The sequence below is a fragment of the Myotis yumanensis genome, unplaced genomic scaffold, assembly GCF_028538775.1.
Source record: "Myotis yumanensis isolate MYYU_CA2020_CCGP unplaced genomic scaffold, mMyoYum1.0.hap1 SCAF_17, whole genome shotgun sequence".
Lineage (NCBI taxonomy): Eukaryota > Metazoa > Chordata > Mammalia > Chiroptera > Vespertilionidae > Myotis > Myotis yumanensis.
The window spans coordinates 7,374,158-7,400,480 of NW_027223768.1; the positions used below are offsets into that span (position 1 = coordinate 7,374,158).

At 41.4% G+C, this 26,323-nt stretch overlaps 1 protein-coding gene and 1 non-coding gene across 3 annotated transcripts in view; one reads left to right on the plus strand and one right to left on the minus strand.

The window, feature by feature from the left end:
* Positions 1-1,192: 1,192 nt before the first annotated feature.
* SLC16A1 (solute carrier family 16 member 1) overlaps positions 1,193-26,323 on the minus strand; it is a 39,868-nt gene continuing 14,737 nt past the window's right edge. The window contains exons 3-7 of one of the 2 annotated variants that reach the window (XM_070397459.1): positions 19,457-19,717; positions 11,554-11,697; positions 10,059-10,922; positions 7,005-7,290; positions 1,193-5,278 (exon numbers count right to left, since the gene is read on the minus strand). In XM_070397459.1, coding sequence (XP_070253560.1) covers positions 7,022-7,290; positions 10,059-10,922; positions 11,554-11,697; positions 19,457-19,673 — 1,494 coding nt within the window. In that variant the 5' untranslated portion in view covers positions 19,674-19,717 and the 3' untranslated portion in view covers positions 1,193-5,278; positions 7,005-7,021. Of the gene's footprint in view, positions 5,279-5,333; positions 7,291-10,058; positions 10,923-11,553; positions 11,698-19,456; positions 19,718-26,323 lie in introns of those variants that run through there. The other variant, XM_070397458.1, reaches the window with a different exon arrangement.
* On the plus strand, positions 14,782-14,965 carry LOC138996518 (U2 spliceosomal RNA). The gene has a single exon (XR_011468804.1). It is a non-coding gene; the product is annotated as a U2 spliceosomal RNA (small nuclear RNA).

Consider the following 26,323-nt stretch of genomic DNA (forward strand, 5'->3'; position numbering starts at 1 on the left):
TACAGAATTATCAACTTCAAAATTAGCCTGCTAAATTTGGTGAAACATTTAATTAACTCACCCCTAATGCCTTGGTAAAGCCAGACCAAATGACTTCCCAGGCCTCACAGGGCCTGGCCCAGATGCCCCCACCCCCGGTTAGGGAAGGCCATAGGTCTTATCAGGCAGATCACCTCGAAAGCATTGATCAGGAAATTCCAGACGGATTTGGTTAAAATTCTACTCCTGGGAGAGGCTGAAACTGTAATCAGGTTCGTTATTGAGTTTTGTTCGGTGACTTAACAAAAGTGACCACAATTTGGCCTTTTTGGTTTAACAATGGGGAGACATACTGTGTTTCTTTCATGGCTGGATTCTCAAAGCCAAGAATAGTGCTTAGGACATAGTAAGGGTCCAATAAATGCTGGTTGGTAAATAAAGAGGTGATAGCTGGGGAGAGAGGAAATTCGTCTCCTGCTTTGTGTGTGTGTGACATCAGTGTATATTGTTCTGATGCTGATTTCAGTAAGATAATGTTTCAGACTGTAACACTGTGACTCGGTTAACTGCTGAATACTCTGGTTTCCTGAGTTAAACATTCACTTGCGGCTGAAGGATGAAATCCTAACTTGAGACCACTGTGCTTTTTAGTTCATGTCACAATCACTTCCCTTTCATCAGAGGCAACTCTGGAAGCAGCAGGAAAAAGTAACCTGCTTGTACAATCCTCAGCTTCATTTTCTAGACCAAGTGTAGTGTCTCTTCCCTCTGTAAACCAGTAGTATGTGCTACATGAAATGTTGTCTTTTAGTATAAAAATAACCATCATATTAATACAAGTTAGAATACGGAGAAAATATAGGAAAAACTATGCTCAAAAAATGATTACCATATTTTTCTGTCTTTTTCACTCCATGCATTTGTTCTACTATGTATAGACATAGATCATGGTAATTTGTTTCTCCATTTTTCTTTTGTTAACCCTCACCTAAGGATATATATTTTTTCTATTGATTTTTTTACAGAGAATGGAAGGGAGGTGGGGGGAGAGAGAGAAACATCGATGTGAGACACATCCATTGATTGGCTTCTGCATGCGCCCTAACCAGGGCTGGGGATTGAGCCTGCAACCCTATCAGCGGGTCTCAACCCTTTCACAGAGGTCGCCTAAGACCATCGGAAAACACATATATAATTACATATTGTTTTTGTGATTAATCACTATGCTTTAATTATGTTCAATTTGTTACAATGAAATTGGGGGTCACCACAACATGAGGAACTGTATTAAAGGGTTGCGGCATTAGGAAGGTTGAGAACCACTGCCTAGTGCAGTGATGGCGAACCTTTTGAGCTCGGCGTGTCAGCATTTTGAAAAACCCTAACTTAACTCTGGTGCCGTGTCACATATAGAAATTTTTTGATATTTGAAACTATAGTAAAACAAAGACTTATATTTTTGATATTTATTTTATATATTTAAATGCCACTTAACAAAGAAAAATCAACCAAAAAAATGAGTTCGCGTGTCACCTCTGACACGCGTGTCATAGGTTCGCCATCACTGGCCTAGTGAATGGTCTGACACTCTAATCACTGAACACACTGGCCAGAGATCATTTTTCATTTAACATTGTTCCATGTTTACCTCATAGGGATCCATTTATGTAATCTATATATATCTATATATATAAGCCTAAGCAACCGTCCAACCATTCGCTATGACGCACAATGACCACCAGGGGGCAGACACTTCTACTGATAGCTATGATATGCACTGTCTACCGGGGGCAGACGCTCCATGCAGGAGCTGCCGAGCTGTGGTGACTTGGCAGCTGCAGCTGCGGTTCTTGGGTGATGCATCCAGAACCAGAGAAGAGGGAGCCCGATTCCAGGGTGCATCACCTGAGAACTGCCCTCTTGCAATCCGGGACCCCTTGGGGGATGTTGGAGAGCTGATTTTGGCCTGATCCCCGCAGGCCAGGCTAAGGGACCCCACCAGTGCATGAGTCCGTGCACCAGGCCTCTAGTTTTATTATAAGGATCCATTTAAATAGTTATTGATACACATTTGAGGATTTTTCAAATAAGTTGATAATTTCAAAGACATAATTTTCTTCTTTTTTTTTTTTTTATCCTCACCCAAGGATTTTTTCCCAATGGTTTCTAGAGAGAGTGGAAGGGAGGGAGAAGGGGGGAGAGAGAGAAACATCAACATGAGATAGGCACATCAACTGTTTGCCTCCTGCATGTGCCCCTACATGCTGGGGAACCTGCAATCGAGGTACGTGCCCTTGACTAGGAATTGAACCCTTCAGTCCCCAGGCTGATGCTCTAACCACTTTGCAAAACCAGCCAGGGTGACATAATTTGCTTATATAAGTTCCAAATCTGGAGTTCTTTTTGTTTTAATTTATTGATTTGAGAAAGAAAGAAACATCAGTCAAACCTGAAACATAGATATGTGCCCCGATCAGGAACTGAACCAGCAACCTTTTTGGTGTACAGGACAATGCTTCAACCAACTGAGCTGCAGGCTAGGCCCAAATCTGGAATTCTAAGTAAAAGATATGAATTCGTGGTACTTGACAGATTATGAAACTGCTTTGCCAATATATTATACTAACTTATTCAACCACCAAACGATGACAATTTATCATTTAAATCATATTATCAATGTAGTAGGGAGAAGAAAAACCTCATAAGTCTTTCAATTTGCATTTAAGAACACTGCTAGGGGAAAAGAACTTGAATCAAGACCCGTTACTAGTTAAATGTCTTCTCTTTTAGAATCATCACACATATTGAGGGAGGAAGTTTGCCTGCTAGTCGGGCACCTATCTCTTCCCTGTGGAGGCAGCGTACCGTAAGGCCTGTGGCCCTAATGCTGTAACGACCAAAGACCGGCGTGGGTGGGCAGGGCTGTGAGCGTGGTGAGGCGTGTGGGGCTGCGTGATTTCGCGCGCTGGGCTTCTAGTTAAGAGTAGAAAGAACAAGACCTTTGGGATGAGAATCCACCTTCCTAAAGAACTGGACATACATGCACCAACCTTGTGAGTTGTTAGTTTCATCCATTCATTTAGCCAGTGGTTCTCAACCTTCCTAATGCCTCGACCCTTTAATACAGTTCCTCATGTTGTGGTGACCCCCAACCATAAAATTATTTTCGTTGCTATTTCATAACTGTAATTTTGCTACTGTTATGAATCGTAATGTAAATATCTGATATGCAGGATGTATTTTCAGGGCTCACGATCCCCTTTTAGACTAAAGGGAGAAACTGATCAAAAGGGAGAATTTGACCATTTAGCTATTTTTTTTTAAAGAATTGTTTATTGATTTTTAGAGAGAGAGGGAGAGGGAGAAACATCAATGTGAGAGTGAAAGATCAATCAGCTGCCCCCTGTACACCCTCCACCAGGGATCGTGCCTCCAACCGGGCATGTGCCTGACTGGGAAACGGTAACCTTTCTGTGCCCAGGCTGACGCCTGACCAGCTGAGCCACACCAGGGCTATTCTTATCTTTAAGAGTCACTTGCACACTATCTTCTGCAAGTAAGGATCCATTTTGGGAATTAGAAGAGCTCATTTTTTCTCAAGTATCAATTTTCCTTGATTTTTAAAATAGTAAGATGCTTACACTTATTATTAAGCCTTTGCTTAACATGAGATGTCACATATCCACTAACCTTCATGGCAACCCGAGGGAGGTTAATACTCATTCCTCTCAACACCTAACAGAAGAAAAAACCTGATGTGTAGGGAGACTAAATAACTTGTTTGAACCTTGGTAGCCTATATTGTTAAGCAGCCAATAGAGTATCCCAACCTCCTCTAGTAAGTCAGCAAAAAGTAAGCAAATCACTGCTGTTGCATAAGGAGAAAGATACTCTGCCAGTCACTCTCATATGAATGCGTTTGTCACTATAGCCCAGACTGAATGGAGGAAAGGGCGGCCGAATCTAAAACTCTGAAGCTCAAACACATTTCAGGACTGTGTACTTGCAACCCCTTTAGATGCTTCTAAACTCTGCAGCAGCTTGGCTCAACTGCTCACATTTGGGCAAGTGAGGCAAGCGTGGGCTGTGCCTTCCTGCCCGGTATTGAAGGAATCTTCATAGTGACACAGCCGATCATGAACCTCCTTCTCCACATCTTCTAGGCAGGTGCATGGCCTGATTACTAAAACAAGCCATGTTGCAAAGGTGGAAATTTGTTAACTTTTCCTCATCTTTCTAACTCAAAAGTGTGTGTGTGTGTGTGTGTGTGTGTGTGTGGTGGGGGGGTGTACAGGGAAGGGGACACAACTGACTGTGAAGTTTATTATACTGGGAACCATTTGTTAGGGAAGGTAAAACCCAGACATTTATATTTTTCAGCTTTGACTTGGGAGCCTGCTTCAGCGCGACTCTTGCGGCTTTCTGGGCACTGCCACTATGGAAGAGCTGCACGAGGTCCCTCTGTGACTTTCGGAGGGTGTGGGCAGAGAAAAGAAAGATAGGCAGGTACTCTATGTGCACATCTCTTTTCCAAAAGCAGCCGCTGAAACTGTGTGCACTGAAATAAACTTAGTTCCCACATAGGGCAGTTGGCAACAGACTGGGTCAGAAAGCCTAGCTGCCTCGTTGTTTAAGGCAACACTGTAACAGAGGGCTAGCTGCTTGTGAACAACAGATGGCACAGAGTAGGCCCAGTGGGTTTTAGTGTTGGCTGTTACCAAAGCTGATCTTAATGCAATCCCTTAAGTCTGTGTCTTCAGTGGGAGAAAGTCAGCGTTGGACTGGGTTGATAAAGCTTTGGGTCCGGTTGTGAGCCCGTGTTTAGCCCTTGCTTCTGAATACAGCAGCTTCAGAACCCGTCCTGCTAATAAGTGCTGGTTAATCTGCATGGTAACCCTTCCCTTCACTAACAAGATTCAGTTAATGACCAAAGACCAACAAGCAGAGGCTTATGTGTGGGTGTAGCTCAGCAGCTGGGATGGGGAAAAGAATCCCATACACCTGCTTCAGCTACCTTCCCCCCCCCCCTTCCTGACGTTTCCTTACTGTTCCCCCACTGACAGTGATCCTCGTTATTATAGAAGGGAGAGAGGCACATAGAAGTTACGGACTCAGGTCCATGGAAAATGGCAGAGTCCAAACTAGAGCCAAGCCTGTCTGCAGTCACAAGCTTCTCCCGTAAACGCCACCTCCATCTGTCATGACACTCAGGAGGAGGATTGGGCTTTTCAGTACGTCTTTAAGGTTGACTCCTCTGGATGCTTCAGAGAGGTTGTTTCAAAATTCCTCTCTTGCTAGCCTTTAAGTAAAGATGAGGAAAGGAGAAAAATTAAAATAAGCCACATACACAAAGCTCAAAGCACATAAGCCAAATGATTTAATTTAATATTAGCAAGGGTCAAATGGTATCTTAATAATGAAAATAAAGACAGTAATGTCTTCCTCAAATAAAACATTTGGAGGAAGAAACATTTCTAAAAAAAAAAAAAAAGGAAAAAAAAGTTTATTTGGAAAAGCCAGCCTCTTATGCAAGGCTTTTATCTATACTTTCACTCTGTCAATTACAACAATATTTTAAAATACATTTAATACAATATATAAGTCACTGAATGTCATTGTTCTACCTCAATTTAAAAGATATTAGGTTAAAAAATATTTCATTTTCATTCTGGTCCATCTTCCCTTCTATCCTTACACTAAATCCATTTCTTTATTTTTCAAATAAGTGAAATGAGTCACAAAATTTTTAGGTTTATGTGGAGAAAATGTGTCTTACGAATGTGTCCAATAATTCTAACGAAAACATAATTTTCTTTAAGAAACTTCTCAGAGAAAAAGGAGTTATTTATTGAACTAAAAACACTCAGCAACTTCCCTTCCAATCTTATCCTTATATGTTTGCTTGAGGCCAAATCTCTTTGGCTCTTTTTAACCAGCAAACATGAAAAAAAGAAGAAAAGGAAAAGAAAACCAACAACAAAAAACAACGGAGCACACAAAGAACGAGAATCTCACACACAGCTCTAAGCTAGACATAGATATGAATGGAACCACTATGAATCAAAGGGGGAAAATTCCAGGAAAAACAATAACAAAAAGATTCTAAGTCTCATGGTTTAACTGAGTTTTAGAAAAACCTAAGCCGAGTTCAGCTGCTGTTTGAAATATCTGTCTACATTTAATTAGAGATGTTGGATTTACTAAGGAGGCACAAACATATAGTTTTGCATATTTTAATACTAACTTTTACAGTGGAAAAAAAATACTAAGTGATCTCAAAAGGGACAATGATCTATAAGCACTCAAAATATGTCTTTGAAAAGGGGTGCAGAAATAGTTATTTAATAAAATCAAGAACTTGACTTCTAATAAACATCCTATGGAAAGAAACCAGATGGGGTGTTGATGAGTACAATGTGTCTAGAAAGACAAGATATTTCCAAAATTTTATGCCTTAAGTTTCCTATATATATAGCAGGCAGGTACACATGCCAGGCAAATATTGATGCTAGGAAAATATTTCAGCTAGGATTCTAGAAAACCCCCAACTTTCAGCCAAGATTTCTATTCAGTCTTTTCAGTGATAATGTATGACAATATGTTACAAATAACACTGAAGCAAGATTAGTTTTAAATTTTAGATTTGCTTCGATCAAGTTATTTTTCTTTGTAATGGAACACTTAAAATAGATGAATTCAGCAGAGTGGTTTGAAAAGTTAAGGCTCCTTGAAGATTCTAAAGACTAAAACTTAAGGCACATATTATAATCTTCATGACACTGTTAAAAGCTAAGATTAAAAAAAAAAATACCCGACTTCTCCCTTCATTCTTTGCCAACCACTCCCTCCCCAAAGGATATGGCATGTTAAATTTGGGCTAATGGTAAGGAGTGAAACAAAAATTCCATCAAGGAACACCTGGTAGGATTTCCACACAAATGTCCACTATTTGCATTGAGCACCACTGGGAGATTACAGCCAGCAGAACATTTCAGATATCTTGGGTCACAAGCTGCTCCATTTACCCTTCAGCCCCACAGGCTCAGACTGGACTCTCCTCCTCTTTGGGGCTTCCTTCGGTGCCTTTCTGCTCTGGTGATTCCGCTGTGTTGGTAATTGCTTTTGGTGTCTCAACCTGTACACCGGCCTCTTCCTCTTTACTCTCCTTTTCCTGCTGCCTCGATTTTTCTCTTTCAGTCATTCGGTAATTGATGCCCATGCCAATGAAGAGATAGATGCCTGCGAAAATGAGAACTATGCCACAGGCCCAGTACGTATATTTGTAGTCTCCGTAAATGTCATGGAAACGACCTAAAGGTGTCACAAAAGAAAAAAACACACTGAAAACACCAACCAGTAAACAGTTATGTGGATAAAAGTAATATCCTTTTCTAAATAAAACTCAAGGACCTACTCAGAAAGATGTCAACCCAATTCTCAAATAGCCCACAGGTGACAAATTAGTTTAAAAAGAAACTGCTAAAAGTGGTCTGACCTTTTGTTTATGATGTCATGCTTGATTTTGGCTGGCCTTGCATACTGTCATTTTTAACAACTTGAAAATAACTAAATCTTGGCATATTTGAATTGGGAAAGAACTAGAGATCACCTAGAATCAGTTTTCTTAATACAATTGGGGGGAAAAATTGTTGCAATGGAGGTTTAAGAGCCCTGGCCAGGTAACTCAGTTGGTTTGAGTGTTGTACCAATACGCCAAGGTTGCTGGTTTGATCCCTGGTCAGGGCACATACAAGAGTCAACCAATGAACGCACAAATAAGTGGGACAACAAATTGATGTCTTTCACTCTCTAAAATCAATAAATAAACCTAAAAAAAGAGAAAACGTTTAGGACTCTTGCCCAAGGTCACAGAGTTAATTTCAGTCTCCCAGGCAGACTCCTGCTCTTTCTCTGACATCAGCACTTCCCAAAAAGCATTCCTATGAAGACTTGTCCTAAAAAAATGACCAAATGTTAATAATACCTTTGCATCATTCTCAGTGCTTATTCCTCGCAGCAGGCAGATTCTACCATCATTCTCATTGTATAATGTAAAAACCGAAGCACAGAAACCTTAAGTAACTTGTCCGAGGTCACAGAGTTAGTTAACGGTTAGCTTTAAACCCAGGACGTGTGACTGAAGCTACAACTGTAACCTCTGTGCTGCAGGATACCTCCTGGTGTTTCCAAAGCCAAATAGTTTTGGGAAATGGCATATCTTATTCTATCTTATTAAAGCTGCACAATGCAAGTTAGCATGTCAAAGGCTCTGCAAGGTCCTGCAGTAAAGAAATCTTTCCATCTTGGTGTTTCCAAACTTTTTTTTGGCCATGAAATCCTTGTTATAGTAAAATTCATTAGCATCTCATCTAATTGGCATCTCAAGGAATAAACTCTGGAAAACCCTACTCCACGCCTATGAGGGACTTCATGTAACCAGTTCAAATATAGGATTCCATATGGCAGGGGTGGGGAACGTCCAGCTGCAAGCGGGCTGTATAAGGCTGGTGAAATCATTAGGTCTGGCCCTGCCACTAGGGGTGAGTTCGTTAAATGTCTGACTAAATATAGCAGGCTAATTTTTAAGTTGATAATTCTGTATGGCCCACAGATGATGCCATAAATATCCAATGGGTCTTGGCAGAAAGAATGTTCCCCACCCCTGCTACATGGTTTCCTAACTCAGGGCATTATTCACTCAGAGTATTTACTGAGCCTTTCCATACACCAGTCACTGGGTCTCTTAGGCCCCGAGGAGAAAGGTGGGCAAAGGAAATAATATCTACAGTTTAGTGGAGGAGAGAGATGTTAATCAAGTAATCATATAAACTGTGACCAGTGCTACTAGGAGGGTTGAAAGCAGAAAATAGGGGGTAGGACCAGTAGGTAGGGTCAGGAAGGCTTCTCTTACAGAGTAAACTAGTAAGCCTAGACTGACAGGAGGAAGGGGTTATCTGGCAGAGAGGGGGTGGGGTAGGGGTCCAGGCAGAGAACAGTGAGTGCAAAAGCAGTGGTGGGAGAAAGTACAGGGGGCAAGAAGGGAAGGGAGAAGGGCCAGGCTGCTGGAGGAGAGCACAGGCCAGTAGGTAGGAAATGAGGCTGAAGAGAAAGGTGGGCGGGCCCATATGAGGGGCCCTGTGGGCCACATAAGGGAATTTGATCTTCACCCTAAGAAGATGGGAAGCAACTGCAGAGTTCCAATTAGCTGAAATATCAGATTTGCATTTGTCTGTCGAGTAGAAAACAGATTGAAGGCTAGCTAGAGTGGATATAGGTAGACCAGTTAGGAGGCTACTGGAGCAGCTCAGATAGGAACTATGGATAAGAGATATATAGATACGGAGAAAGTGTATAGATTAGAAATTTAGGAAGTGAAAACTGACAAGATTGGTCAACTGACTGGGTATCGTGGAAGGAAGTAGGAGTTACATCTTTTCAGAAAGAGCCAAATTTTTTTTTATTATGTGTTATGTATTGATTTAAAAGATGAAACATTTAATAACTTTAGGAAATAGTTTCCCAATTACATACTCAATTACTAGCTGTGTAACACAGGCAAATTGTTTCACTTTTAAAAGCCTCTTTCTTCACTGACAAAGTGGGAACTCTAACAGTCCCTACCTCATAGACTGGTGAGATATAAGATATAGGACAGTGCACTGTGAGCTTACATGGTAGCTATTATTATTATTACTACTACTACTATTACTTTAGTTATTACCAAAATAAAACTCCATTATTAAAATGAAATAACCACCAGTGCTTTAGAGGTGGCGTTGTATTTTACATGTTTTCTTACAATAAGCATGGAAGCTTTACAAAGAGAAAACATTTTAAGAAACAGCATAATTTAAAAAATATTTTACTCCCCTTTCAGCTTGATGGTTCATTTTAACTCAAGTCTGTATTTGAGCAATGATGCTACTCGAAGAATTGTGCCAGTACCAAGGGCACAGAAATGAGAAAGACCTGCTCTCCCCCCAGCAAAAGGCTCAGTGATCTCTGCTTTCTAACCCCTTCTCAATCTTCGTGCCTGTTTTATATTAACAGAACCGTGGAGATAGGGAGACATACTATACCTAGAAGTGGTGGCCCTAGGAGGACAGGACAGCATTCCACAATGGTCACCAATCCCACAGCACTGGAGAACTTCTGGGGTCCAACGAGGTCCATCAGTGTTTCAAACAATACCGAGCTGAGCCACCCAAATGCAAACCCAAAAACTCCAGCATAAATACAGAGCCCAATATAGCTGGTAGTCAAAGGTGCTACCATGTGACACAGTCCATTTGCAATAACAGAAGCAGCAAAAAAATATTGAACTCGAGGTCTTATCCACCTTGTGTTGGCTAAAAGTCCCATAGATGGTCTGGCAAACATGTCAACAAAAGCCAGAATGGAAAGAAGGAAGGCAGACTTCTCACTAGAGTAATGCCGACTCTTGCCATAATTACTAAGAAAGACCAAAGGAGCAAACAGTCCGAAAAACATGACCACGTTTCCGGAGAGGTATATCAAGAAGCCTCTGTGAGTGAACAAGGAAAAGTCCAGGAATTGATTAATTGTTTGCAATACTGACTTTTTCTCCTTTTTGGGTTTTTCTCCAATGAGATCTGTATTTGCATCACCTGCCACTTTTGAACCAGACTTTCCAGCTTCCTCAGTGGTTTCTGTAGGCTGATATTTCTCTGCACTGGCTGGGGGGGGCCCTATTGGTCGCATCAGGGATCCAGCCACACAGCAGTTTAGTAGTAAACCTCCAAGAATTAGGAAACTTCCTCTCCAGCCAAAGATACCGAAGAAAGCCTGATTGAGGGGGGCCAGGGTAGAGAGGAACACAGGACTGCCTGCCATGGCCAGTCCATTTGCCAATGGTCGTCTCTTGTAGAAATACTTGCCAATCATGGTCAGAGCTGGATTCAAATTGAAGGCAAGCCCAAGACCTAAGAAAGAGGGGAAAAAGAATCACATACTGTAACAAATGTCAGAGAGATATTTGGAATTACTTAACCAGACAAATAAAATAAATGTATAAGTAATGAAGGAGACAAAGATCCTCGTTATTGGAGGACATTCTGTATTGTGGTTTAAAGTGTGAGCTCTAAAACCAGACTGTGCGCTTTCAGACCTCAGCATCATTACTTAACTGTCTGTGTAAGAGAGAGAAATATTGACGTGAGAAAGACACATTGATTGGTTACCTCCCACATGCACCCCTATCGGGGCCAGATAACTTGCAACCAAGGTACCTGCCATTGACTGGGAATTGAACACTTCACCCTTTGGTCTGAGGGGCCGATGCCCTAGCCACTTAGCAAACCAGCCAGGGCTCATGCATTATTTTTAAGTCAAAAGTGGTCAATACAAGAGTGGTCAATAAGCATTTTCTTTAAAACAAAAACAAAACACAAAGATATAAAAATACTTTTCTAATAAAGAGATGAAAATTAAAGACACATTTACTACTACGGACTATTCTTAGGACAAGGGATGCAATAATCTCAACTCATTTATTCATTCAACAGTGAACACCTGTTATCACAGGAATTTAAAAATGAATCAACAGCAACTCACCTCCAATGACTCCAATACAAAAGTAAAGCCCCTGTACACTGTTAGAGAACGAAGCCGCAATCAATCCACTGCCTGACAAGCAGCCACCAACAATCATGACTGGACGACTGCCATATTTATTCACGAGGATACTGCTGACAGGACCTAAGAAAGGACCAAACATTTAGTGGCACAGAGGAAAGGAACCTACCCCCCTCACATCTACACAAGGCATTAACCCAGCGGTTCTCAACCTGTGGGTCGCGACTCCTTTGGGAGTCGAACAACCCTTTCACAGGGGTCGCCTAAGACCATCGGAAAACACATATATAATAACATATTGTTTTTGTGACTAATCACTATGCTTTAATTATGTTCAATTTGTAACAATGAAAATACATCTTGCATATCAGATATTTACATTACGATTCATAACTAGAAAAATTACAGTTATGAAGTAGCAACGAAAATAATTTTATGGTTGGGGGTCATCACAACATGAGGAACTGTATTAAAGGGTCATGGCATTAGGAAGGTTGAGAACCACTGCATTAATGACACCAAGTGACAAGTCCTCCAAAATAAACATACAACAAAAGGTAATGGTAAGAATATTGCTTTCTTTTGTATCTGGATATTCTGGATGGAATTTTACTAGAATATAAACGACTAGATCCTTAATCTTTCTCTTATAAGGCAGAACAGGCTGGAAATACCTTGGTAATGGATGTTCATAAGTTTCTTGATGTATCTAGGATACGACCAAAATATATTTTGTAAGTTTACTTTGTTTTAAATTTTGGACAGACACATGGATATGATATGATTTCAGAGCATTATTTACATATTATAAACTAGAGGCCCAGTGCACAAAAATTTGTGCACTTGGGGGGGGTGGTCCCTCAGCCCGGCCTGTGCCCTCTCGCAGTCTGGGACCCCTCGGGGGATGACCACCTGCTGGCTTAGGCCCGCTCCCTGGGGGATTGGGCCTAAGCTGGCAGTCAGACATTCCTCTGGCAGCCTGGGAGCCCTCGGGGGATGTCCACTTGCCAACGGGGAGCAGGCCTAAGCTGCAGTTGGACATCCTTAGTGCTGCTGAGGAGGCGGGAAAGGCTCCCACTACCACCGCTGTACTGGCAGTCGTCAGCCTGGCTTGTGGCTGAGCAGAGCTCCCCCTGTGGGAGTGCATTGAGCATCTGCCCACTGGTGGTCAGTGTGTGTCATAGTTGACCAGTCATTCCCAGTCGTTCTGCTGTTAGGATCAATTTGCATATTATCCTTTTATTATATAGGAGTGCCTGGCCAGCCTGGGTGAGGGGCTGATGGCTGTTTGCAGGCTGGCCACGGCCCCCCGCCACCCAAGCTCCCAGTGGAGGCTGGCTGGAAGCAGGTATCTGGGATTTATTTAGCTTCTATAATTGAAACTTTGTTGCCTTTTGTGGAGGCCACAGCCAGCCAGAGCAGGCGGGAAGCTTGGCTTCCTCCAGCTCCATGGCTGCTGGCCACCATCTTGGTTGGGTTAATTTGCATATAGTCGCTCTGATTGGCTGGTGGGCATGGCTTGGGGGCGTAGCAAAGGTACGGTCAATTAGCATCTTTGTCTTTTATTAGTGTAGATGTGGTTTATATTTTTTAAAAAGAAAAAAACAGACAAAATACATAATTTTTTTTTCAAGTTTCAAGTTTTGTAATTAGGACATCTAAATATAAAACAGAACTGTTCCCAATGACATCTAGATGTTTCAGGTATTGAACTGATTATGACTTTTAGAGAGTTAACCTGGTTCCTTGCCTATATTATTGTTTTGTGTTGTTAGCCAATACTGTGAGTAAAAAAGCTTGTAGGAGAAAATTAACTCAGATAATGGTCAAAATATCCCTTGGTGTAATGCCTCAAGAAGATAGGAAATGGAGTGTCATCTAAGAAAACCAGATTAAATTTCTTCAGCTGAATAGATACATACCAAAAAAAAAAAAAAAAAAAATCAGGGTTTTGTTTTTAATGTGAGTGAAGGAACCAAATAAAAAGTGAAGTATTAAGCATCAAGAAAAAAAAGATTTTATGGATTTTATGTATCAGGTTTTTTTAAAATATATTTTATTGACTTTTTACAGAGAGGAAGGAAGAGGGACAGAGAGTTAGAAACATCAATGAGAGAGTAACATCGATCAGTTGCCTCCTGCATACCCCCTTCTGGGGATGTGCCCGCAACCAAGGTACATGCCCCTGACCGGAATCGAACCTGGGACCCTTGAGTCCGCAGGCCGATGCTCTATCCACTGAGCCAAACTGGTTACGGCTATGTATCAGTTTTTTAATACAAAAATCAAATGGCCTCTTCTTATTTGCTACACATAGGTATAATCTGTAATTCATTTCCAAATTTGTCTTAATTATAAGGAAGTCTTATCCAAAGTAAACAATGGTTTAAAAGCTATAACAAACTCACATAGACTAACAGTATTTTCTGATTACACACTGAGTGACACTCATTGAATTTCATTTATTTATATTTATAAGAATACTTATGTCTCTACTTCATGGACATGAACTTGTGGAAATGACAGCTTTGTTTACATAACACCATAACCTGTCTGGCTGGTGAAGGTAGATGACTGTAAGTAGGAAAGAGTCACTGCAATGCAGCTGTAGGGAAGGGGATAATGTAACATGCAAGTCACAAAGCTGGTGTGTCCCAAGTTTCAAATCCGGCTCATTTTCTTCTCATTACATGATTCTATATTTATAAAGCAGAAGACATACAAATCATATTTCTATTCTATCTGCACAGTAAATTATGACCTTATTCCGTTTACTGTATAGTTCTCTCCCTAGAAGATAGTAAGTCTATTTTTAAAAACATACTATATATAGAATGTATATATTCAGAAAATACTATTGATCATGTTAAAATATTCTATTTCCATAAATACTATGGAAGATTCGGCAGTTACTTTATTCTAGTAGTACTATTCTTTTTTTTTTTTTAAATATATTTTTTATTGATTTTTTTACAGAGAGGAAGGGAGAGGGATAGAGAGTTAGAAACATCGATGAGAGAGAAACATCAATCAGCTGCCTCCTGCACACTCCCCACTGGGTATGTGCCCGCAACCAAGGTACATGCCCTTGACCGGAATCGAACCCAGGACCCTTGAGTCCGCAGGCCGATGCTCTATCCATTGAGCCAAACCAGCCAGGGCTAGTAGTACTATTCTTAATCGCAGCATGGTGCTATAAGATTAAAAAAAACAGGCCTTTTGGCTAAGATCAATAGTAGTATGTTCTTATCAGTTTAATATCTGATACGTCCTCTATCTGAGGACCTTATAGTAAACGAATTTTTGGAGCAGGAGATGGAATAGGAGCTTGCTCCGTCCACTCCACGCATTGACCTGGTATTGCAGTACCTCCGGGAATGGTGCAAAAACAAAAGAACAGGCTCTGGCTGCAGGGAACCCAAATTCAAATTATGGTAAGTATGCATGTACATACCTACATACATATGAATACATGTATATATACACATAGTAAACATGCATGAAGAAATAAAAGCTTTTAATATCCCAGTCTTTCAGAGGATCAAGTCTCTCTAAGGTACTGGGTCAGTAACTGACTGCTAGGACAGACTTCAGGCTCAACCAAGAATCCTATATAATAAAGAGGTAATATACAAATTGACCATCACTCCAACACACAAGATGGCCGCCCCCATGTGGACACAAGATGGCCAGCAGGGGAGGGCAGTTGAGGGGGACCCAGACGTGTAGGGGACGGCAGTTGGGGGGGACCAGGCCTGCAAGGGAGGGCAGTTAGGGGTAACCGGGCCAGCAGGGGTTACCAGGCCAGCAGGGGAGGGCAATTAGTGGCAATATGGCCGGCAGGGGAGCAGTTAGGCATTGAACAGGCTGGCAGGGGTGTGGTTAGGGGGTGATCAGGCTGGCAGGCAGAAGTTATTAGGGGCAATCAGGCAGGCAGGCAGGCGAGCGGTTGGGAGCCAGCAGTCCTAGATTGTGAGAGGGATGTCCGACTGCTTGGTGGGATGGGGCCTAAACGGGCAGTCGGACATCCCTTGGGGTCCCAGATTGGAGAGGGTGCAGGCTGGGCTGAGGGACACCCCCCCGTGCATGAATTTTGTGCACTGGGCCTCTAGTATGTATATAAAGTTTTCATTGCCCTAGCTGGTTGACTCAGTGGCTAAAGTGGCAGCCTGGGGACTGACGAGTCCAGGTTTGATTTCCGTCAAGGAAATGTACCTCGGTTGCAGGCTTGATTCCTGGCTCCAGTTGGGACTTGCACAGGAGAGAACCAATCGATGTGTCTCTCACAAATCGATGTTTCTCTCTCTCTGTCTCTCCCCTCCCTTCCACTCTCTCTAAAATTCAATGGAAAAATATCCTTGGATGAGGATTAACAAAACAAAACAAAAATTTTCATTGACCTAAGTCACTTCATGCAAATATTAGGCCACAGCTGGTTTGGAAATAATTTTTACTTACAGCTTGAGTAAGATGAAAGAATAAAATATTGCCACGCTGTTGACTCTGAGAAGTATAAGTTAATGCTGTAAAGTTTCCAGTATTTTATTTTTAAAAAAATATATTTTTATTGATTTCAGAGAGGAAGGGAGAAGGGGAGACAGAAATATCAATGATGAGAGTATCAGTGATCGGCTGCTTCCTGCATGCCCCCCCACTGGGGATCGAGCCTGCAACCTGGGCATGTGCCCTTGACCGGACTTGAACCTGGGACCCTTCAGTCCGCAGGCCAACGCTCTATCCACTGAGCCAAACCGGCCAAGGCAGTTTCCAGTATTTTAGATGGGAAATGTTAAGATGACATCACCATAAAACTGAAAACATGTAAAGTTACACTTTTCATTTTAGAAAAAAAGAGGAACAATTCAAGGAAATAAAACAACAGTAGGCAACTGAGATCTCCTCTCCTATAAAACATACTCTAACAAGCATCAGGATGTATCTATGAACCAAAGCATTAAAGAAAAGGAAGAAAAGCAAACTAAACCACTCACAGCTCAAAACATAGGGTGGGTGTGGCCCAAATGCACAAATTAAAGGATTATGGCCCTTGTAAAAGTTATGATAATTATTAGGAGACATACTACTTAGGAGCCCATCTAAACAAAATAACCCATTTAGTAAAAATTCTACCACAACACTCATGATAGGCAATTTGTCTTTTGAGTTATTTCAGGAAGGATGGCCCCAATTAGCTATAATTAGAAAAAGAGAGGGATACAGTTCATAGTCCTATTATAACAAAATTCAGGGAAATGTGCTAGTTATCTCTGGGTGAGGACAAAGGAGGAACTGTTTTCCCAAAAGAAAGTGTCATGTGCAATTAGTAGAACTGACATCACTTACTTTTGATGCAAAATACAAGTGGCTTTCAAGCTCTTTGGCAGCTCGGAATTGCAACAGCAAACCTCTGGTTTGTAGTCAGCTTAAAGATACACTAAGCAACGGGAGTACCTCAGGAGAATATTTTTACCAATTTTTCAAGCCATCATAATCAAAACCTGATTAGAAATCCTGGCAGATGGAGTTCAAGGCCTCCAAAATTATTGGCCCTCAGAAAACTAGACAATGTCCAAGGTTCCTTTTCATTTCTCTAAACTTATATTTTCAAAAAGTACTATAATTGCCTGGTCGGTATGGCTCAGTCGTTGAGCACTGACCTATGAACCAGGAGGTCACGGTTCAATTCCCGGAGTGGACACATGCCCGGGTTGTGGCTTGATCCCCAGGGGGCAGCGGATCAATGATTCTCTCTCATTATTAATGTTTCTATCTCTCTCTTCTTCTCCCTTCCTCTCTGAAATCAATAAAAACATATTACAAAAAAAAGTACTTTAATAGACAAAACAGGCTTATGTTCAAAATTCAAAAGATTCAAAAGATATACAGCAGAAAAAAATGTATTCCCAGACCTGTTCCCTGTCACCCAATTTATCTTTCTCTAAGGCAATCAGGTTACCTGTTTTATCTGTGCAATGAAATTAGGCACTTAATCCAATTATGACTCCAACTTATTTCTGTTTCGTGAGTTTATGTTATTGTCTCAACAGGATTATAAACAGGATCACAACACCTAACCTAGTGTGTAATAGGTAATACTCAACCTACTATATATAATATAATGTGTAATACCAAGCATAGTGCTTAATAAAAATGGGGTAAAGCTGACACCAGGTTAGAAGCGTAAGGCTCAGGTTTAACAGTTAAAATGTAGAATATTCATATTGGATATTAAAGAGCTACAGATTCAAATGATAAAGAGAGAGAACCAAAATGGTGGCATAGGTAAACACCAGTACTCGCAGCCTCCCACAACCACATAAAAAAATACAACTGAAATACACAATGGGCATCATTCAGAATCGCCTGAAATCTGGCTGAGTAAAAGTCCTATAACTAGAGAAGTAAAGAAGGCCTGGGGTGGGGCAGGAACCGGGTAGAGGGGGAATGAAGGGGAACATCTGTAATCTTATATAATAGAAGGCTAATATGCAAATCGACTGAACGGCAGAACAACCAGTTGCTATGACGCGCACTGACCTCCAGGGGGCAGATGGTCAACGGAGGAGCTGCCCCCTGGTGGTCAGTGTGCTCCCACAGGGGGAGTGCCTCTCAACCAGAAGCCAGGCTCATGGCTGGTGAGCGCAGCGGTGGTGGCGGGAGCCTCTCTCTCCTCTGCAGCAGCACTAAAGATATTTGCCTGCCGCTTATGCCTGTGGGCCTAAGCCAGTGATGACGAATCTTTTGAGCTCGGCATGTCAGCATTTTGAAAAACCCTAATTTTACTCTGGTGCCGTGTCATATATAGAAATTTTTTGATATTTGCAACCATAGTAAAACAAAGACTTATATTTTTGATATTTATTTTATATATTTAAATGCCACTTAACAAAGAAAAATCAACCAAAAAAATGAGTTCGCGTGTCAGAGGTTCACCATCACTGGCCTAAACCCTCAGTTGGGCATCCCCCAAGGGGGTGCAGGCTGGGCTGAGGTAACCCCCACCCCAGGGCACGAATTTCGTGCACCAGGCCTCTAGTACTCTCAATAATAAAGATTAAAAAAAAAAAAAAGAGCTACATATGAAAATAATCTGAGGTACTAAACAGCCACCGAAAATAAGATTATCAAAAGTGAAAGCTTGCCTAAATTAGCAACTTGAGACACTGTCAATCCCAGTAAATAAGTACATTTGGCTTTAGAATCTCTGCTTACTAAGTACCTATATATTTTCAGTACTATGGTAGGTTTTGACTTGTACATGTTAAATTGTGATTTGGTGTTCCAAAGTGAAACAAACAATATTTTAAATGATGTTATTAAGTAAGCAGTAACTTACTCTTCACATTTCCTTCACATGTCAAAGACAGAAAGGGAGGGGGGTGACAAAACTTAAGCTTAAGGTGCAGCTGAACTGCTTTTAGGACTATATTATCACAAGGAACGAGAGGGAGATTTTATTCATTTCTTTAATTCTAACACCATGAAAAGTGTTTTTTCTGAGACTTTGAATTAGCTATTCAAGTTAACTCGATTTATTTTAATTCTCCCGACATCAATTAAAAAAAATCTGTGTTTATATTTTAAGAGTCTAGAGGAGAACAATAAAAAAAATCAGTTGTGCATGTGTTATTTTTCTGAGAGCTTTTTAAAGCTCAATGATACTGTGTAGGAGCAAATCACAATTTCTCTTTTGTTTCAGACTACTATGGAACTAACAGCAAAAGTTGTCATTGCTAATAGGAATGAAAATGTGACTCTAAACAAAGCTTCAAGCAATGACATTTCAAAACACCTCACTGAATGAGACATAAAAAAGTGACCTAATACAGAGCCTCTGGCTGCTTTATGAATATTAAAACAGCAGGCCTTTGTGGGTACTTACCTCCACCATACATGACAGCCAGCATGATGGAGGATATCCATGACACTTCACTGCTGGTGGCATGGAATATTTCTTCAATTTCTTTGAAGAACACAGTAATAGACTTGGGAAATGCATAAGAGTAGCCGATGGAAATGAAAGCTCCAAATACCACTGCCCACCCCCAGCCTCCATCTGGGGGGGTGTATCCAACTGGACCTCCAACTGCTGGTGGCATTTTAAGGGTAGATGAATTCCAAAATGCAGTTCAAATCCGAGTATCTGAAGGATATAAAATTAAAACAGTATGTCAGCTATGTCAGCAATAAAGCACTCCCACCCACCACTGCCAACAACAAACACTTCCACCCTTTGCACCAAGCTTTCAAATAACGGAATTGTTTTTCAATGTTACTTGTCCAATGGACATTATCTTCTCAGGACATCATCACAAAAAGTCTTAGTGCCATGGTATTACAGGCCTGTGTGAGCTTATGCTTGGCAGGGCAATGTCTGTGGGAAACCTCTGTTCCTCCAAAGATATATTATGTTTGATCTTTTTTTTTTTTTTTTTTTTAATATATTTTATTGATTTTTTACAGAGAGGAAGGGAGAGAGATAGAGAGTTAGAAACATCGATGAGAGAGAAACATCGACCAGCCGCCTCCTGCACATCTCCCACTGGGGATGTGCCCGCAACCCAGGTACATGCCCTTGACCGGAATCGAACCTGGGACCCTTGAGTCCGCAGGCTGACGCTCTATCCACTGAGCCAAACTGGTTTCGGCTATTATGTTTGATCTTGCTAGCAAAGATTTCCCACAGGCAAAGTCCTGCCAAATATAAACTGACAATCTAAAATTTCAAAACACATCAAGAATCAATTAACCATAAGTGAAGCTAAGCCAATCCAACATAGCTGGATTAGATACTCAAGAACTACAGATATTGGATATGGATATTTAAATGGCTAAAAGCAGTAAGGCATTAAAAGCACTTTAAACATTAATTAGACTAATTGATTTGAAACAGAACTTCTAGAAATTAAAAGTATACTCAATGAAATTAATAATAGGTTAACCAGCATACTGAACACAGCTGGAAAGAGACAGTAAACCTGCAGGATCTGAAAAAGTCAGAATTCAGCAGAGAGCTTTATTCTGAAGCTATGAGAGAAAGGTTTAGAAACATGGAGTTTAGAATGGGAGGATCAAGCATACATCTAATGGGACTTTGGAAAAAGATAAGAGTGGGAAAGAGACAACTTTCAATGGTTAATAGCTAAGGGTATAGACTTGATGAATAATATGAACCTACATTTGATGAAACCCAACAAGATAGAGGAAAATCTTAAAAAAAAAAAACTATTAAGAAAATACAGATTACATAATCACAGTGACAAAACAGAATTTTCATCAATTTTGAAAAACTAAGCCACTGTGTCTTAAATATTGGTTTTCCCTATTCTCTCTTTCCTTTCTTTTGAGACTCTAACTGAATGTGGGCAGGGCCTTCCCATGGTATCTACACCTTTTCTTCTGTGTTTTCCATCCTTTTGTTTCTCTGTACTAAGAATTTGAGGCCTAGGATATTATCTTTCTCCAGAGATATATTTCTAGGATCAAGATGTTTTAGGTTGCAGTTCATTTGAGGACTGCTTTGCCTCCAGTTCATCCTTCGTCCTACAGCACAGCCCTTTAGCACCCCAACCCAAAAGAACAGTATTTTGTTACCAGAGCTCTCACTCTTTATTTTATTTTTTTAAAATCGATTTTATTGATTTTTCACAGAGAGGAAGGGAGAGAGACAGAGAGTCAGAAACATCGATGAGAGAGAAACACCGATCAGCTGCCTCCTGCACATCTCCCACTGGGGACGTGCAACCCAGGTACATGCCCTTGGCCGGAATCGAACCGGGGACCTTTCAGTCCGCAGGCCGACGCTCTATCCACTGAGCCAAACCGGTTTCGGCCAGAGCTCTCACTCTTGATGGGCTCTTGACTCCAACATTTTTTCCGTTGGGCCCATGAAGCTTTCCAAAGCACTACTCAAACTGATCCTCTTTCTATAACTGATCCTCTTTCTATAACTTGAAAGCCTTTAACTCCATAATCATATCACTATTGCCACAAGTAGAAAGCTAGTAAGATAAGTTGCCAAAATCAGATAATCATCAAAATTAGGAAGTCACCAATCAGAGGCTGCCAACATCTGCTGTTACCTCTAAATCCACATGACAGCACCATAAAAATGGATCCTACATATCCTGCCTCTCAAAATCTCAAAGCCAGTATCTAGACCTGGAGACATCTGTTCTGATTCTGCCTCGCAAATGTCACAAGAATGCATTTGACTGGCAGAATTCAAATCAAATCCAGAAACATAGTTGCAAGGGAACCTGGGAAATGTAGTTTTTAGCTTTAAAGCCAGGGCAATATAGCAAAGTACACTAGGAAAAAGGATGTAATGGATGCCAAACACTATTTTCAAAATCCACAGACACATGTAGTATGATACCATTTAATAAAATTTTAATCATGCAAAACAATAATATATTGTTTACAGACATACATAGGTAATAACAGTCATGATTGCTTCGCTTAATGATGGGAATACATTCTGAGAAATGCAACCTTAGGTGATATCGTTGTATAAACATCATAGAATGCACCAACACAAACATACATGGTACAGCCTACTACACTCCTAGGCTATATTGTATAGACTATTGCCTCTAGGCTATAAACCTGTATGGCATGTTACTGTACTCAATACTGTAGGCAACTGTTTAACACAATGGTATTTGTCTATTAAAGCATATCTAAATAGAAAAGGTATAGTAAAAATGTTATGAAGATAGTGGTACATCTGTATGGGGCACTTGAAGTTGCTCTTGGGTGAGTCAGTGAGTGAAAGGTGAGTAAATGCGAAGGCCCAGGAATTCCACAAGGCTGTGGTTGGGATGGCAAACCACTTTAACCCTACACGACTGTAGACTATATTTATAAACACTGTATACTTAGGTTACACTAAATTTATTAAAAATTTTTCTTTTCTCAAATTAACCTTAGCTTACTGTAACTTTTTTACTTTATAAACTTTCAAATTTTTTGATTATTTTGTAACACTTTGTTTAAAACAAACACATTGTACAGCTATACAAAAATATTTTTGTTTATATCCTTATTTTATGAGATTTTTTCTATTTTTAAATTTTTTTTTTTTTTTTTTTTTTTTTGCTTTTTAAACTTTTTTTTGTAAAAAAAGAAGACACAAATACACACAGTAGCCTAGATCTACACAGGTCATGATCCACATCATGTCCCACTGGAAGGTATAACATGCATGGGATTGTCATCTCCTATGATAACGCTTTCTTTTGAAATAGCTCCTGAAAGACGTGCCTGAGGCTCTTCTTAAGCAGGTGTCACTCTTTTCAGAAATATGTCCATGGTGGTTTGCTTGTTTCTTTTTTTTAAATCACAGATTTGCTTGTAAGCAGATAATGTACCCTTAATACAGAACATTCCTCTGTATTAATGAAAGCCTTTCAGTGTGGGTTTATGTCTTTAAACTTTTTAAAGAGTTTGCTGAGGTCTGCAAAAGTTTCTGCTAAAACCCTTCACTGTGAATTTTCTTAAGTATTTTCTTTCTTCTTTTTCTTCTGCAGCTTTCTTTTCTCTTGCTTCTTTAGCTATACATTCATGTCCCAGTTCTAATAATCCCTCAGTCAACTCCCAGAACCACCGCTAGGTCATCCTCATTCACACCAGGGTTAAAGGTGTTTGTCATCTCAACCACAGCCTTGTGGAATTTTTGCAACCTCTTCATCCTTGGCAATTCCTTTAAGTTATGAATGAACCTCGTCTTCTTACATATGCCATTCATACATTCCTTGGTGACATCACCCCCAACCCCGAAGCAAGGTTCTTGATGTAGTTATAGATGTAATCCTTCCAGCATTGCTGTCTTCCTCAGTTGCAGCAATAGCCTGAGCAAATAGTCTTCAGGTAGACTTTAAACAGCACTATAACTCCGTGGTCCACTGGTTGGATCAGAAAGATGGTGTTCAGAGGAGGAAACACCACTTGATATTGGGATGAAGATTACCAATAGAAGGAGGATGCCCAGGAGCATTCTCAATAATAAGCAAAATCTTGAAAAGTATTTTATTCTCCAAACAGTACTTCTCCATTTCCCTGGTATAGCAATTCAAAAGGGCATCTTGGAAGAGAAGCTGGGTCTCCCATGATTTCTTATTGCTCCTGTAGCATGCTGGCAGTGTGCACTTATTGATATGCTTGAAGGCTCTGGGGTTCTCAATGTGCCAGATGACAAAGGGTTTCAATGTGTAACCTGCAACATTGCCCCCAAGCAAGACTGCTATCTTATTCTTAAAAGCCTTCAAATCTGGCACTGACTTGGGTTCCTTATGGATGAAAGCCCTTTTAGGCATTCGTTTCCAGAAGAGGGAGGTTTCAGCAATATTCAACATTTGTTCTGGCAAGTAATTTTCCTCCACAATCAGCTTATCTCAAGTTTCCAAAAATTCCTCACATCAACAGTCACTTTCACATTATGGAAGGAATAACGATTCTTGAATTGTTTAAACCACCCAGAGCTAGCAGTAAATTCAACACTGTAGTCCAGCCTTTTTTTCAACATCACAAACAAAATTTTTGCTTTGGCCAGAATTGTCATGGTACTGAGAGGGACACACTTCTGTGTCTGGTCTTCAATCCAGGTTATTAGAAGTTTCTCCTTGTCTGATATAGGTTCTTCTCGAATTTTCTCTTAGTTTGATTGCCTTTGATGAAGCAGATCCTTCAACCGTTTCCATCACTTTGTTGTCTTTCTTCAGCTATGCTGAAATGGGACATGCCTGACTGGTGAACAATAACCATCACTGATTTCCCACCTTCTAGTCCTTAATTACTTGGCCTCTTACTGGCAACATTAGCAGTGGATTCCACACACTTAGGGGCCATGATGAACAAAATAACATGAAATTAAATAGCATAAGATAAAATGATACAATTAAGAAATGCAGCAAACTAGATGTATCATGCTGCTGCAGGCTTAACATGCATACTGGTTTACAACAAACTAATCTAATAATAGACAAACATGGTAATTGACCGTACCTTTGCTATGCTTCCTATTGGCTAATCAGGGTGATATGCAAATTAACTGCCAACTAAGATGGTGGTTAACTGCCAACAAAGATGGCGGCTAATTTGCATACTGCAGGCAGGGTAGGACAGTGCAAGCCGCCATCCAGGCCCCTGTGTGCGATCCGGGGGTGGGCGGGGGCTGGGGCGAAGGCAAGCGGTGCCGATCGCCTCGCCCGAGCCCTCACCTGCCCACTGGAGACACGCGGGGCCCTCTCAGAGAGAAAGAGAGAGAGAAAAAGAGAGAGAGAGAGAGAGAGAGGCAGAATTTGGCATCCCGCATCCCTCCCTGATCGACCACTGTGATTCCAAGCCAGCAAGGGCTGCCTTCAGGCCGCAGCTCCAGGTCCCTCATCCCCAACCCAGGCCCGAGAGCACAGTGCTGGGCAGGGGCACCCAGGGGTTCAGGAATGCAGCGCGAGGGGCCGGCACGATGTGGGGGAGGGGCTGTGTTTAAACCGCCAAGTTCCCCACTTCTGCCCTGGCCCGCACATGCCTCCTCCTTCCCCTAAGAGGCCCAGCTCCTGCCTACATGCTTGCTGGGCAGACCCAACTGCACCGGGGAGTGAGCCATGGTGATCAGGATGGCCACTTCCTGGGATGGGACGGCCAGACCATGGAGATTCATGAGGGCAATGAGGCCTGTGGGGCAAGCGCAGCCCTTGGGTAGCAGGGGTGGCCGGCCAAGCCGAGTCTGGCTTCAGTGGGGCCAGTGGGAGCCCGAGGCCACCCCAACCCCCACAGGTCCCGGGCGGATGGTGGCTCAGTGGAGAGCAGTGTCTCCATGCATGGTACCCAGGGGCGGCTGTGAGCTGCTGCAACCCCGCCCCACGCTTCAGGGAGCGGGAGAAGGCTCGCAACCACCAGCACCCTAGGCTGCACCACCTGTGCCTCAGCCTGCCAGGTTCATAGTTTACCTTAGGCTTTCACTATTGGTATTGTACATTATAGGTTTGGATAAATTTATAATGATATGGATCCACCTGTATAGTATCATAATGAGTAGTTTAGAGAGAAAGGAAGGGAGGGGGAGAAAGAGAATCATCAATGTGAGAGTAGAACATGGATCGGCTGCCTCTTGCAGGATGGAGCATGCAACCCCAGCATGTGGCCTGACCGGAATTGAACCAATGACCTTTTGGTGCACAGGCGAACGTTCAACCAACTTATCCATATCAGCCAGGGCTGGACAGTCCATTTTTAAACCAATCAAACAAAATTTATTTCTGTCAAAGCCATACCCCTTTTTCACTGAAATAAATGTGTTGATAAACATTCCTGTGATAACTATCTCACTTTCTAAACCTAATTCTAACTTAGAAAATAGAGAAGGAAGGAGATTGTTGTTCATATGGAATAAGGTCCTGCCTAACCCCTTTTTTTTTTTATTTCTATCATGGGACTTTTTTCCTTTGGGACTATGCACTCTGAAATGTTCCCTTCTTTTTGGGATGGGGGAGAATAGAGATTTTTATGGCCTGGGGCAGTGAACCACAGTAAGAATTAGGATAAATGAAAGCTATAACTTTATTTTGTAGTGGAGGTAAGGGCTTTTGGATAAAGCAAAGTGGAAAAGGAGAAGCAGCCTAGCCAATGTGGCTCAGTGGCTGAGCATCAACCCCTGAACCAGATCACAGTTTGATTCCTGTAAAGGGCACATGCCTGGGTTGCGGGCTTATTCCCCAGTGGGGGTCATGCAGGAAGTAGTTGAATAATA